The 16,542-nt window shown below is 35.3% G+C and overlaps 1 protein-coding gene across 1 annotated transcript in view; it reads left to right on the plus strand.

The window, feature by feature from the left end:
• The first annotated feature begins 4,115 nt into the window (after positions 1–4,115).
• The window catches only part of LOC145667808 (forkhead box protein O-like), a 232,339-nt gene continuing 219,912 nt past the window's right edge, over positions 4,116–16,542 (plus strand). Inside the window, exon 1 of the mRNA XM_081735242.1 lies at positions 4,116–5,223. Within this exon, the coding sequence (XP_081591368.1) occupies positions 4,843–5,223 (381 nt within the window). The 5' untranslated portion in view covers positions 4,116–4,842. The remainder of the gene's footprint in view (positions 5,224–16,542) is intronic.

The raw sequence follows: 16,542 nt of genomic DNA on the forward strand, positions 1-16,542 counted from the left end.
ACTTCTTTGTTGATTACCTGTACTGACTTTATTTTCACTTTCTTTCTGCTTTTTTCGGTACTTTATAATGTAAGTTTCAAGGCATATCTTATGATAGAACAGGTCAGCTCCAAAAACAGATGTTTCATCTTCCAAGCATGTACATCATCTTTCACACAGAAAGTTGCTTCAAGAAATACTGAATTTCTGGGACTTTTACAAATACGATATATTTCTTTGATATCGCCACGTTTCTTATAATCACACACTACACAATTCATTTCGAATGGATTTATGTTTTGAGATGGCTTTTATCGAGATGTGATATCTGATCGAAATATTTTCCTTTCCTGCTCAATATTATCAAGTCTATCATCATCATCTCTTCCTTCTTCTCCAATCAAGCTTTAATCTAACTTCAGTAATGTCTTCTTTAAAGTGTACTGTTCGTAACATGTATTAGTGTAATGATAAATAAACTCTATTCCTGGTTGCAGAAGTCCTGCAGAAATTCTTTGATAAACTACATCTTTCCTTATTTCAGCAGCATGAAGTATATTTTTCCTTCCAAGGACTGACGTACATGTTTTTTCTTTCTTTCTTTCTTAGCTTGTGGACAGATAATACCTTTGCTAATGTCAATGCGGATACTAGTCTCATAATCTTTCATTCTTTCTGCTGCCAATTTAATTCCAACTAATGATTGAGATGAATACAATTTTTATGCCATGGTACAGGATGTTTCTGATCGTTACAAGTTCAGTATTTTATATAGCCTGAAACTAAGAAAAATATAATTAGAATTATTGGTAGAATAGTTATTGGTATATATATATACCAATAAGTATTACCGATACCAATACAGTTAATAATATATATTAACTGAATAAATAATTTAAACATAAATTGCGCCTCTCGCCATCATCCTGAAAGTGGAAATAGTACTTTCTAAATATCAGAAGAAATTTCTAACTCCAGTTGCAATAATATTAATATAGACTTGAAAGAATGTAAAGTGATTAGTTTATGATAAATATCGTGTTATTTTTAGAGAAAATAATGAGAAGTTATGTCAGACTACTGAATAAGTTATAGGTGCGCTATGTTTCGGAGTCCAGGTATTTTTTAAGGCATTACAGCCGAAAATCTAAGGTAACTAAGGTGAAAAGGCATTTAAAGAGGTTCGAAATGATCAGTATTTTAAGCATCTCTAATCCAACCGAATTTTGATTTTCGAGTTCTGCGTCTTAGGCGTTTAAAGCTATCCTCAACATAACCTATCCAACCTTACTTCTCGGCATTTTCAGCTCTGGCACCGAAAGTTCACGGCACCGACATCTATGGATACAATTTTAATATTTCGAACTTACTGAAGAAAATTTTACACTTAACCTGACATAAAATTGAATATCTCCGTTATTAATTGAGATACATCCATGATTCTGGTCACGTTTGAAAGCTATTGAAATGCTTCATAACGTTTGTTTCAAGATGTGTTTTCTTAAACATAGCCGTTTCAAAGTTATTTGCCATAAAATTTTAAAAAATAATGTGAAAATTATAATTTTTCTAGTTTGAGCGGCCATATTTAAAAATGGCGGCAATAGAAAGCAAAATTTTATAATAACAAGAAAAGTTTAATATATTCTCTGATAAAGAAAAGAAGAACGAAGCTTTTATTTTGAATAATAAGGAAATTATAAAATTTTAAATTTGGTAAGTCGAAATTCGTTGGCGGCCATATTGATGACGTCATAGAAAAAATCTGCTCGGAATTCAGAATGTGTACTCAAGTTTTTTTTTTTTTAACTTGTTTTTGATGGTAGATACCGGGTTCGGAGAGAACAGCTGTCAGACATGCCATTCCTACGGGATCTATGACCAGGGCCCGTACTAAAAGGACAAATCTTAAAACCCAAGATTTTAAGTATTCTACCCTATCATGAAAAACGAAGGGGAGGGAAAGGGCAGTCGCACTCACAAAGGTCTAAATACTATGAATACAATCTCGTTGGATCTGTTTTCTTTTCTTTAAGTAATAATTTATTATGTTAGTGAAAGATAAAGCAAACATACCTGTAAAGGAAAGATGGTAGTCCTTTTTATAGAATGCAATATCGAACTTCAATCTCAATACATCAGTTTGCAATTCCAGTGCAACTAGTTCTTTTATCTTTATTTCCTGATTTTTCTTCTACCTCTGTTAAAATTAAAAAAAAAACGTGTCCAATTTCAACCATAAGGAACTTGTCTGTGACAAAGACAAAACTAGTTTTCATATCGCTACTATTCAAGACTTGAGTTCTTGTATTTGACAATAATAAAGCAACTCATGCTGATATTAGTTTGACCATTTACTTTAGCACTGTCCGTGTGAGATTAAACTAATGCGATCTAAACATGATTTACGAATGTAGTAGTCAAATAGAAGGTCAGCTTAGTAAATTTAACTACCATCATCATAAAGTTTGTTTCCAACAAGAAATATTTATTTTAATAGTTCTAGACTGCGCGGGAGAAACAGCGTGCCAGAAATTGACTAAAATGAGATAAGTTAAAATTGGAAATCTATATGTTATGCTCCACCTCTGGTTAACTTGTATAAGTCAATTCTAAACATGAGTTGAATAATCGCGTTTGGGTACTGTTAGTGTAAGTGATTCATACTTATACTTGGTAAAATTAAAAAATTGCCTCCTGAAAACCTGTGTTTATTGATTTATAGTTTCTCCCGCGCAGTCTAGAGTTATGACAGATTTTGCGGCCGTGTGCAAGTGCACGTATTGCACATATGGTAGAGCCGGCCCTATCTATGGTAACCACCAATTGAAACCGGAAACAGGTGCATTTTACATTTTTTGGTTTGAGTAGAGGGTTAAGAGAGGGAATGGAACACATTCTTGGGATGCTCAATCGATTAAGAAATAAGAAGAAACGCTTCTTGGTATTTCGTACCTTTTGGGGTGGGGACACGATGGCTAAGTAGTAGTAGCGCAGAGCTCTCTCGTGACTAAGTGGTTAGCGTACGCGCCTGTGGTGTGGAGAGACCTGGGTTCGATTCCCGGCGGGATGTCATGTGGTTCGGATTCCACAGTAATCAGTAGGTCCACGTCTCATATAGCCTCGTTGCTGAACTGGACGTTAAACTCAGAAATCAATCAAGTAGAGTGCGCTTACCTCTCGTGCGTGGGGCCAATGGTTCGATCCCCGGGCAAATAAATTTGTGGTGGATTACATCATGTTCGTTGGTTTTCTCGCGGTACTACCGTTTCCTCTAACATTCTCATTTTACGGCTTATTCCATCACCACCCATTTGCATTAATCATTCATCTCCCTTAGCAAGGGCGCCCATGTTCTGGTTTCCAAGGGGGGACAAGTATAAGCGACGTATCAAATATAGTTTCAAATTTTGCTGTAACTAATGTAAAAATTCTATTGAATTTTCGATATTCTGAAGTACAATTTCTTCTAGAGGGCGAGCGCCCCACATTGCCCCCTCTGAGCCCTTGTCCCTTAGCCTAACAGGCATAAATGTGGGACGTTAAACTGAAAGATTTCATTTTTTTCTTACCGCTTTTGCTCTGATAACTGTCGTCGGATAAACGGACAGACATGGCCGTTCAATAAGACTATATATAATTTAAGCATAGCATAGTTTGTAAATCTAATAATAACTTGACTCGAATTATTCTTTATTATTAAAATAACGAAATTTTCTAATGTGTTCGAGATGTATCTGCATTCTAAAGTAATTAGTAATTTTATTGTTGTATATTTTTGAATCTTTTTCTCCCAAACAGAAAGCTTGGAAGAAAGTTATTAGGAAGCGCATTTAAACACAAGGCCACATCCATATTCCACTCATTGCGCAAGGTATGTCTCGAGGATTTGTAGAGAAAAAAAAAAAGAAAAGAAAAAAAAAGAAAATTAAGACAGACAGGGACTACACTACACAATAACAATACTTACTATTACTACTACCACTAATATTACTACATATCCTGTTATATGCCAATATCACAATCAAGGCATTCCATACTTTACGTATACTGATGATGACAAATTCTGCCGTACGCTAGCGCCGCGATACAGCAGTTACCAGAAACTCGAGAATACTGCGTCGCGCCGAGAGACATTCGTGAGTGACGTCACAATCTATTCTGGCCTCGTGAGAAGCTGGCCAGAAGGTGCTAGCTCGTCAGCTACGCTACTACACGAAGTTCGATTGCGAGCAGTGGAGACTCTTGACTGCGTGCGTATTCTGCGATTGAGAGAGAGACCACTACTGGTTTACTCCCGATGTTCGCAGCGTAGACCGAATTCTTCGAACAGCTGATGCGATGATACGGCAATCAAAAATAACAGTTTATTAGTGTAAGATGTTGGGGGTCGGAAGGAGATAAATTGTTATTTTAGACAAATTAAGTGTTTTTAACCTATCGGATACTTTTTTCCCCTCCCTATGAGACCATAAACTGTACATGTGTTCATAGTGTGTTGTGTTGCATTATTATCAAGATATACATGTGTGTTCAGTTTCCTAAGACGACAGTCAATCTATTCATGATGATCAAATACAGTGACATCAAAAGCCGTTCTGCGGCTTAAGTTGAATATTTTCTTTTTGTGACCACAAATAAGTGATTTTGAAAATACATAATTTTTTGACGCAGTGTGTGAATACACATATAACTAAGTGAAGCACACATTTATACAGATAATTACAGTAGACATTAATTATTTTAGCCAGCTGTTAAGACAACCTTGTACATTGTTACAGTGATTTTTTTAAAAAGTGTTATCAAAACGAAACTTACAGTGAATCTGTAAAAAGAAAAAAAAAATAATAGTGTTATCAGTGAATGAATTTTTTAAGGGTTCGTGAACTAACATCGCTAATGGAGCCGCGGCTCGACATAGATCCTGGGTTCGAACCCCAGCAACGTGCTCGATCAAACACATGGCCACTCCCAAGACCCGAAAATTACGTGGAGAAGGAAGAGGGGGACCAAGTTGGCGTTGTCACTGACCCCACAAAACCGCCAGATGGAAGTCAGTTGCCTAAGAAGAATTCAAGTCGCCGAAATGCATGGGGCAACATGTCTTATGCCGATCTCATTACCCAAGCCATACAAAGTTCTCCAGAAAAGAGACTCACGCTGTCCCAGATTTATGAATGGATGGTACAGAACGTCCCGTATTTTAAGGACAAGGGAGACAGCAACAGCTCAGCAGGATGGAAGGTAAGTCATTGAAATACTGCGTTATTATTTATCTTTGTACTCCACTATACTTAATATACACGGTTGACAAAATCTTATATGGCCCGTAATTGATGATTTTTTTTTGGGGGGGGGGGTACCTAAACGACGAAGTTGAAGTAATCCAATTGTTGTCATTGCCTTATACATATTCACAAACTAATAACAGTATTAATACTTCTTGAAACGCGGTAGCAGCACGAGTATTTAGGTTAATAAAGTGTAAATGAGGACGTACCAATTTGCAAACAAACGGAATACACATTCTCTGCTAACAGAATATTGAATAAATACACATTAACATAAAGCGTGTTGACATTGCACCTTAGATTGTTTTATGATTTGCCTCAGGAATATTTTAGTCGAGGCTTCGGGAAGTTAACTTGTAGTACTTGTATAGGATTATAATATCAATTCATTGCGGAATAATTAAATTAGAAGTATGCATTTCTTTTTTATTTTTTTAAAAAAGAACTTTATGTTTGCCACAAGGTGGATTTTGATAGGCATAATCCAACCTTGCTTGATTCCTTTCATTTAAGACTATAGTACGTAGTAAAAAATTTGGTATGCATACGTGGTGCCAGAGAATTTGTATGACAGGGGAAGGTGTTTTAAAAAAGTAGATGTGTGGAAGGGGGAGGACAAAGTGACTCCGCACGCAAGGACGACGTATCATAGCCTGAGGGAGCACCTGTTACACGAGGCCTCGTGAAACATGTGTGTTGCGCGCTGGGAGTGGAAGTGAGTGAGAAAAAGGAACATGGCTCGCCGGGCGTTAGATAGAACCAACCTCCCCGGCTTCGTTTCTTGTGCATAAAACATTGCCAGACGGAGATGTCTTTTTCACCTTTTTGTGCTATTACGTCAACTCTTTAGGTTCTTCTAGAACTTCATTATTTCCTTGAGAATTCCTTGACCCCATCATAGTAAAAAGCGTAAATATCGTTCAATTGTGGTAGTGCTATATTCTAATGCACTTGTAACGTATAATAGTACATAAAAGACAATAATTATATAATAAACACTATATTCGAGAGTAAGTCCTAAACTTTAATTGATATGTGAAGTCGGGCGTAAGTAATTGGTTGAGCAAACAGCTAACATTTTTATCTTGCAACGAGAGGTTTCGCTTTAGAATCCTTCGGCTTTCTATTTTATTTCTCAGTCTCACCAAGGATGGGACTCCAAGATATCCCAGAACAGTCCTGAATCGACTTCATCTGCTTCTCACCAACAATTTCTGAAAGTGGCCCGCCTTTTCTCCAAACCTTAATGTATTATTATTTGTAATATATGTATTTAAAAGAAAATAAAGAAAAATGTAACACTTTATTAGTAATCGGTGCTCAATAGGAGTAAATCTATTTTGTTGCTTACTTTTGGTGACTGCTGGTCTATTTGATATTTCAACAAAAACAACTGCAAAGCAATTACTAGCCTATACTTTAAGTTTTCATGGGGTATCAGGGTTTTTTAGTCCAAAACAACACACTAAGGTTTTATAAGAGATAAAATCTTGAATCTCTACAGTTGTATCCTTCATTCACATGGAATTGTAGCCCTGGTGGTCTAGTAGCTAGCGCGCGCGCCTTTTGTGGACCTGACTCCGGATTCAATTCCCCTGTGAGAGAGCATTGAACACTTTGTGGTGGACAAACACCGTGCTCGTGGGTTTTCTCGGTGTTCTTCCGTTTCCTCCCACTTTCTTCGTTTCGCTCATCTCTCATCATTACCGTCTCCTTTTGCCTCACCGGCATAATCTTGGGACGTAAAACTTAAAGATTTCATTTTCGTTTTCCACGTTAAAGTGCAGCTCCACATATCGTGTATTTTAATACTGAACTGGAACTCTAAACATCAAGCAAACATACTTACAACTCCAAGAACACGGAAAGTGAAGTTTCTATGTGCTTTTGACCTGCGGCGTCGAACTTTTGATCTTGATAACATGTCATGAGGCTGCTTGAATTAGGGAGTAGAGAAGTTCGGTCTAAAATACCACGCATAAGAATGATGCGACCCAGCGTATTGACTACACATCCAGTTAAATTGCCGTCGGTCGGTTATAACCCCTCCGTACTGATACCGGACTTTTTTTTTTTTTTTTTTTTTTTTTTTTACATAACGAGTTAAACACTTTTATTTGCAAATGACGTTACTATTTTGTTAATGATTCTGCTACGTAAAAGAAATTAATCAAAGGGTATGCGTCTCCCGGAAGGAAATTATTCCACTGTCCTCCACTCGAAAAAGAAAACTACCACCTTTAGATTTGACTTAATCTTGACACCAATATTGATTAAAATTTACTTTTTTCCATAAATTATTCACTTGCTAACTACTTTCATTGATTCTTTTTTTTTTTTTTTTCTTTCTTAGCTGCCCAAAAATATAGGGTGGATCACTTGTATAATGATTCACCCTACTTGTAAGCACCCGTACTGGTGTCACTTTTAGGCATAAGCGTGGCTGTCTTGTCTCCCAGTATCTTTTCCATCGCCTGTGGCTTATGTTTTGAGTGTCTTGATCCGAACCGTATAAGGAACTTCGTTAATAAATTCACAAGTAACTATATTTTAATGATAAATTTCTCTATGCCTCACCTGGTGTTGTCCGCGAGACAAAATTGGATAAAATATAAGCACTGCTGTGGTTCCTAAAAATTTTCACAAGGTATACGCTGTTTTGTAAACATCTATGATTGGCATAATAAACATATATGCGATACAGAAAACAATTTTTTTAAAGTTAACAATATAAAACTCATCTATTAACCTTAAAATATAAAGGGTGCGATCAGAGGCGCACTCGCGGGGTGTCTACCGGGGCCGGATCCAACTTCCTGACTCAACAGGAAAATAATTCATGTAAAATGAAAATTTGATCTTCCACCTCATCTGTACTTTTTCTCTTTATGAAAACAATCTAGTTGTATATATATATAATAAAGTGGAAGGAAGTATTTTACAATTATCGTCTTTTTGGGTGCAGATTAATGCACATACAGTACTACGTAGATGTAGTGACTTGTAGTGTTGAACCTCTCCAACAAAAATGTCTTGTGTAATACTGTTTTATAGTGTTAAAGCGTTTTTCTCTTTTTGTGATCTTTCCTCAATATGTCTAGCGTTTACGTCTTTCGGCGCGAGAGCCCTGGCTTTGATTCCCTGCGATATTTCATGTAGTTTGGATTCCACGTCTAATGTATCGTCAATGGTGAAAGAGGCGCTAAACTACCTGATTTCTTTTGTGATCGCAGAGTGGTGAGAAAATAGTTTTTTTTTTTTTTTTGTGTGTGTGTGTGTGTGTGTGTGATCGATCTACTTGGACAGCAGATAAGAGCAGGATTGAAAAGAATGGTATAGTCACTATCACTTGAGTCATGATCGGATTGAATAAACATAAACGAAACAGTAGTACAGCTTTGAAGCAGACGGTATACTGAATGACTCCTAGGGACCGGATTTTAAGGTGCAAAATTGTAGTAGGAAAAAGAGAATAAAAGATGCTAATAGGATATCTTTATTGAGTACTATAGTATACAGTTACGTGAGCATACTTTATTCATTACACCAGCAAATATTGTTAAAAACTTGGGTTTAAACGTTTGACATAAATTTGAAGATTGTTTTATTTAGTATCAAACTTGTGCAACATTCAACATTCTTGTAATAAAATTGTCGTTAAAACCAACTCGGTGTTTTTAATTGTGGCTTGAGAAAGCGTTACATATTACTGGGTTTTTGGAAGCTGGTTATACTTGATTATGCACAGCATTTCTTGTCGCTTGGAGTTCAGGTCATCCTGAATCATTGCTCGACATCAATGGAAACCAGTGGTGTATATCTTATAAGCACATGGACAGAAAGTTCAGTTGGAGTTGCAAAGGTTTCTACGTCCGGATTGTTTTGCAAATTCAGTTCAAATTTGTCCCTAGAAAATCCATCAAGATTGTGTCTACAATTTTGGAATATTATGTGAAACCAGATTGAAAATAAAACATATTGTTCTGTCCAAATGATATATATAATATAATATAAGGGACAATAAAGGTGCTGAAGGCTAAAAGAAATGGAAAAAGCGGAAATTTTATTACTTTAACAAGAAAAGTGCAACAAAGTGCCTTCATTTCAGTTCGTTTTATGCCCGGAAATACATATTTTGAACTTTGGTTGAGTGACAACTACATTTTTAGAAAAGGTGCTGCACCTTAAATTCCGCTCTCTAGTAATGGTTAAGATTAAACAGAGGTTGTACGATGTATACCGGGTATACTCTCGACACCAACTCTGCTGGTTCTTGTCACGATTCGTCAATTTCTGTACAAAATATATGCCTTTTTTTTAAAAAAATTTTATCTACAGGCTATCAGAATCGTTCCGCGTAACGAGAAGTCCACAAAGGGATGTGTTATAACATTCCAATCGTGTTTATTTGTGGGGGTGCGGTGGCTCAGTGGTAGAGCGTTCACCTCCTGTGCTTGGGGTCCCTGGTTCGATCCCAGCTCGCACTGTGTGGACTTTGTGGTGGACAAACACCGTGCTAGTGGGTTTTCTCGGGTTCTCCCGTTTCCTCCCACTTTATTAATTCCACCATTTCACTCATTTCTCATTATCACCGTCTCCTTTGGCCTAACCGGCATAAACGTGGGACGTAAAACTCAAAGATTTCATTTCTTTTTTTTTTTCAATCGTATTTATTATTTGAGTATATTGTAACGATGTGCGTATCTTTAAAGTTTATAAATGTTCATTATCTTTATACAATCACTTTGTCAATTTATAGTTTTTTTTTTTTTTAATACTATAAATCGCATAACATTGAAACAGTTTTTGAGATCTGAGATTTCGCGTGTCGAATTTGAGAAAGTACTTAAGTGTCTCGATTTCGTTTTGTTTTCTGGACGGGACGAAGCGTTTCTCGTATCGTTGACGACACTAATCCCGGCGATTAGAATTTCTACAGTATTATGATTGTGTTTGGGAAAATGTCCAAAGAGGAAACGTATACCATTCGGTAGATCTCGTCATAGTGAAGAAAACAACATGCTTGAGGGTAACGTAAATAAATCATGGTGTGTAAAAACGGCAAGAGAACAGAGATTCATACGCCATCTTTTGTCATGATCTATCTTTCTTTTATTTTTAAAAAAAAATCAGTTTTTACACTAAATTTACTATATTGCAAAACAGTTATTTATATCAAAATTTTAACATATGTAGGTGACTGGGACCGAGGTCTGTTTCTGAAGATATAAAACCTTAATTAAAGTTAGGAAAGAAGACGCTAATTTTATAGTGCTGCAAAGTATCATTCGCAGCTAACAGGAGGAGGCTCAAAAACCCTCCTCGTTCTAAAATAAACTTCTCTTCAAGCCTTTCACTACGACAGTAACAAGACGTTATATGCACCATTGTTAATGAGATATAATAACCCAAAATCATCATAAACTCTCCAACTTTTAATTTCAAAAATCTTTCAGTTAATCTTTCAAAGTGTGGTTCATATTTCTAGTAAGATAGTCGAACTTTTGGTTTTTTTTGTGGTACTATATGTATAACAGCGTTGTCATGCAAGTAGGGTGACGACCAGGGCGAAATGTTGTTGTTGTCTGGTACGTCGTAGATTTTTAGTTGCCATGGTAATTTTGCGTAGGCAGTTTACCTAACGAATTGGTTTGTGTTAGCTTCCGGGTTGTACGTAGAATTATTTTAGACTTAAAAACGTGATTTCTTTCTTATATTTGTGCGTATTTCTGACCTTGTTATTCATCAGAATCACCGCACCGGGAAACGTAGTTTGCTGATTTTTTTTCGTACTCGATTGCGTTATGTTGGACGGAGGGAAAACACAGTTATTTTGAGTCTATTGTGGAGATCATCAGGACTTTTTTTTTCTTCTAAGGGGGCGAATGAATATAGAATTGATACAATAACTAGCAGAAATGTTTCATGTCTTTTATTGACAATACCATCAGAATATTGTGGCTAATTACATTGCCTTACGTGAAGAAATTTCGTGCACGAAACATAGTGGTAGGGCGTGTATTCGCATATCCAGCCATTTCTGAACCAAATTTCTATCTTTTCTTGTAATTCCAGTACCTTTTCTTGTAGTTTCCAAATGCATTTGTGTAGAAAATTTTAATGCCCGTCGCAGATCGAACACGGAAGTATTCACTGCCCACCAACAAGCAGGAACTCGTTTTGTTTTGGTTACGCAAAAGAACAACAGTGTTCTGATGGGGTCTATTTAAACAACTTGTACTTACTGGTATGTTAATAAAGTAATATTAATGGGCAGTATGAAGTTTTGGGATATATGTTTTTATTACTAGTAATTCACTATTAGGTGAACTAATGGTTGTTCCCAGGACCTTCTTGTGATGCAGAAATGTTAATTTCATGTCCCTCTTATTCATGAATATTCCAGAAAGTTTGACTGGGTGGGATGGGCGTAGTGTAGAATCTTACCATTAGTGGATGTTCTCTTATGCTGGCGTCTTAAATTAAGTTGCGAGGAAATGGTACTGCTCTGATTTCGCATGACTCGATTTTGTTAAATTTGTTAAATATTTTTACGGAGTTCATTGATAATAGGTATCTTGGCACTGGATAAGTCATAAATGTCGATTATATAAGATTCATACACTTTCTACTATCTACAGAAGTCTGGGAAGTGCCTTATAAACTCGGAAGGCCTTGTGCAGAATCGTTCTGACGCGTGATTAGTGCCGTACTAAAGAGTTCGACTAACATAGGTTTCTTGCAATGGTTAGGCCTTTAGTATGATGCTAATTATATGCCTACGTCAAAACGACACTGCATAACGCCCGGAAAATTTAGCAACAGCATTAAAACCTGTAGTTGGTATTTTAGACTGACTTTACGTGCAGAGGTCTACGAGATGCAATTCTTTCATATTGTAAAGTAATAATAATAATAATAATAATAATAATAATCTTTATTTTAGTGCCGCGAACAGCTTTCGGCAAAAATACAGCACTTGGTATCAGAGTATGCGATGGCATAATAATACTACTAAAAAATAAATAATAAGAAAACAATAATAATAATAATAATAAAATAATAATAATAATAAAGAAAAGGAGCAAATCCTTTCCAATTATAAAGATGAATACTGAGTGACAATTGACATATGGTTACATTATCTTTCTTCTTTTAATAACTGTTGCCTGAATATGCAAAAATCAAATTGAGGGGCTGCTAAAATCAATTCTTTCATAATGAAAAGAAGCTCTGTTGTTTTCTAAAACAAAAAAAGAACTTTATTACTATTATTATTATTATTATTATTATTATTGAAAATTTGTCAGGATAAGCAACCATGAATTTCGGCTAACGTTGAAGATTTTTTTCGGAGGACGCAGTTTGATCCCCGGTGTGGGTATAAATAAAAGCTCTATTATAGTAATCGAGCGCCCAATTTGTTTTTAATAGTAGGCCCCGTTTTATGTAATCTCAGTGATGAAAGGGACGTTAAATTCCAATCTGTTAAATGCTGTCAATTTTCCACAATGTAGTTGATGTTAGCTATTCAATACAAGTTAAAATTTGTTGGTAACTATCATCTAGCTTTAGTTCCAACTGTTACTCAGTAGGATAATATGTTGAGGTCCGCGTTGGGCATTTATACTGAACACCAGGACCTACGTGGTAACTTTCCGCTAATGTGTAATCCTTTTGTAAAATAGACTATAAAATGAGATTAGAGAACTTTTTCTCGGACGAAATTGTTTTTCCCATTTTCCTCTACGTGTGTAACAGTACGCTTTCATTCGAGATGGACGAAGTCTGCTACAGATCGTATGAAGGTGAGGTTGTATGGTTTTGCGACTTCGGCAGGTATATAAGAGTGTGTTTGTGTTCTCAGCTTCACGCTATAGCCGTTTCTACACACAGGTGTCCATTTAACAAAAGCTATGTAAACTTTTGAGTTCCATTATGAAAGAGGATAGGACGAGAATACGCCCAATCTTAACCGAGGGTCGAAGTCGGGTCGTCCGGTAGATGTTTTACCTACGTACTTCATCGTTGCGGATTGTATTTGAAGGAGTCCCTAATATCGTAAAAACTGATGGCTATTACAGGTTAATTTTGATATCTACGTTGAGATATGTTGAATAACTCTAGTACTGTAATGGTGATTTGTAAACAAACATTTGGGTATTCAGGTTATTTTCGGGATGTGTTTTATGTGCCTAAAACGCGTATATTTTAGTCTTTTTGAAAAAGTAAAGGGGAGTGGGGAAAGAATATCACTATCACTAAGATTAAGTAATAATATCAATATCACTTAATCTTAGTTATAAGTTCACCTCTAGTGCCAGTGAGATTATTAAAATGAAGTATTTGGACAGTATTCGGATAATCGTCTGAATTTTGTTCGAGTGTGAGTTTTTGTAATTTCCAGAAAGTTCTTGGATTGCATTCAATCCGCAATTCTTTGTCTCAATTTCTTTTAGCTTATTGTTTGAAAGTCGAATGCAAAGTACGATTTGTTTATTTTTTATTTATTCAAACCGTGCGTGAAGTACATAATCTATGTACTAAGCTGTAACATTGTGCTAAATGGTGTAATATTGTAGTTCTAGTATTTTTGTTACTTCGCCCCTATTGAGATCATACCTTTTCGTAGTTTTTTCCCTTCCTTCTTAAGTTGCAAATACCTGAATATTTTTTATTTTGCTTTTTAAGTATGCAGCGTATATGCTTTTATTTTTACACGTAGATGCAAATCAGAAGGCAAAGTTTACTTTCCCCTAGTCAAATAACATACACATGATCAAACTATGTGTAACAAATATTTTAACTTCTTAATGTTTCTTTCCTCTTCACTTAATAAAATTAATTATCGATATCTTGGATTTCTGTTTTCGTTATTCTGAATTTTAAGCACCAAGCCTATAGTTCATTGTCGAATGAAATCGAACTTGGATTCACAAACGATTGTATTTAAGAGACCGTTACTCGTATTTTATACGTATAACGATGTTCCATATATATAATATAGGCTGTATATTATATTTATTTTGTAAATTACGAAGTTAACCTATATCTAAGTGCATTCTCTACAAGTTATCGAAGTTACATTAATGCAACTTTGTTGTAAGTATAATGACAGATTTCTTGATGAGTGTGTGTTTATTTAATAAACTTGCATGACGTTCTTATACAGTGCAGAAAGATAATTCACACCAGGATCAATAACAAATAACAACCTTAGCAATAATAATAATAAAAAAAATAGTGGAGGGAGTTCGGCAAAGAGACCAATCTCGGCTTTTGGAGGTGAGGAAAATGTTGACAAAAAAATATATGAACAATCGGTCGTAGAGCTTGAAGCTAGGATTTCCGAATTGCGTGGAAAGAATGAATACCGCTAACTCAGACGTAGTGTTGTCCACAAGACGAACTTGTAGTCTCGGAAACGAGACATAAAGTTTCACGAGCGTCATCGATAATACTGGTTCGGGCTACTGTTTTAGTGTTTTGTGATTCTTATTATTAAAAAATAAATAAATAAATTGAAAAAGTTATTATGTAGACACAATGAAGACCATTTATCAATGTTTAAACATATGCAAGTCATTTCACAACATACTACAATAATAAATATGGTTTAAATACTATGTCACATCCTTCTTGGACCTCTAATAACATGGAAGAATTCTGACAAAATGTAGGTGAAATTAAGAAAATATGAAGTTATCTATTTTGTACATAATTTACAAGACGAGACAAGAAAGCCTTACTTTTAGTCTAATTACGTTACTATAATTATTGTAAGCGCTAATATTTACTGTTTATTTTTTTGTTGCTATTTTAAGCACAATTTTCTGTTATATTTATTTATTTATTTATTTATTTTTGAAAATTGTAAATGCCTTGGCACGAAGCCCTAAAGAACTTAAGCCGGGAGTTTTTAGTTGAGGAAATGTTAGTTCAGTACATCGCAGATCCTTTCTTTCATTATATTATATTATTTATTTCATTCAAATAACATCCCGTTTGTCATCATGATCCTCGATGAACACCACACATTTTGCGATGTGCAACAAGAAATAACGGAATATCATAATTGCACGACGTATTTTGCTTCATGCTTAGAAAATGCTCTAATCTAAAATGATCAATCAAGAAATTCGGTACTTTTAAATAGTATAAGTTGTACAATTTGCTAATGTATTGCGTAGCAATAAGGGACTTATAATTAAAAGGCCTCTCTTTTCCTGTTCATGGTTTGTTTTATATAAATGCTGACGTTTCAGTTGTGGCTTGCGGCCTGCATTTTTTCAAGTTCAAATGAACTCGGGACATAGAGGCAGTAAGTCTCATTTGAAATACCGGTACTCGTATCATCGTTTACATATCGTCCTCAGAAAGCAGACATTTGCTAAAGCGGCATTCTCCTTGATTTCAAACTGAGTGTCTAACACTGACTACTCATTTCTTGTTTAATGTTGTACAGGAAGGAGACAATATGAAAGGTCTGCAGTGCAAATTGAATTCTAGAAGAAGGAAAAAAAGAATCGGAATTAATTAATTAGTGTTTAATTCGTTTTTATTCATCTCCTGAGAAATTTGCATTTTGGTGCTTAGCACCCTTCTGCTTTCTGGGGGCAAATAAAATCTAAACAGAGAAACCCTCTTGGTTTCTTCGACATAATCTTCGCAAAAATTACGTTGAATAAATTATAAACAACGTAATTTGCAGGCTTTTATAAGTTTTAAAATGTTACGTTGTATAAACTGTTAGTAGTTTATTATTATTATTATTATTATTATTATTATTATTATTATTATTATTATTATTATTATTATTATTATTATTATTGGTTTGAAAAATATTTATATTTAAAAAATTAAGTGAATTTCAGCGTGCTTGTATTTCAACATGATATATATTTTGTGTGTATCCGAAACAAAATTGACGAATTTAACCAATAAAATTAGTATAGCTCGAGGTACGTAGTTCGGCAATATGTTTATCATTCCGATCCTGTATTTCTGTCGTATGTTTGTAGTTTAATATTGTGAAGGAATTGGGGAAAAAATGTCATACCATTAGAAAATGCTATCCTTGAATATCAGGGTTCGCTGCCAAATTTCTGTAATTTCCAAAACTGGTCCTAGAAATTTTGCCGCCCCCGCGCCCGGTGCCATGGGGTTCCTGGGTGACTGTAAATAGATTCTGAATAAAAACTAACAAATGCTGTATTACAATGAAAAGTTTGATAGGGTATATGTTTTGGTATCACTTTCACCTCAATACGTG

The sequence above is a fragment of the Thermobia domestica genome, chromosome 1, assembly GCF_964235325.1.
Source record: "Thermobia domestica chromosome 1, izTheDome1.hap1.1, whole genome shotgun sequence".
Taxonomy (NCBI): domain Eukaryota; kingdom Metazoa; phylum Arthropoda; class Insecta; order Zygentoma; family Lepismatidae; genus Thermobia; species Thermobia domestica.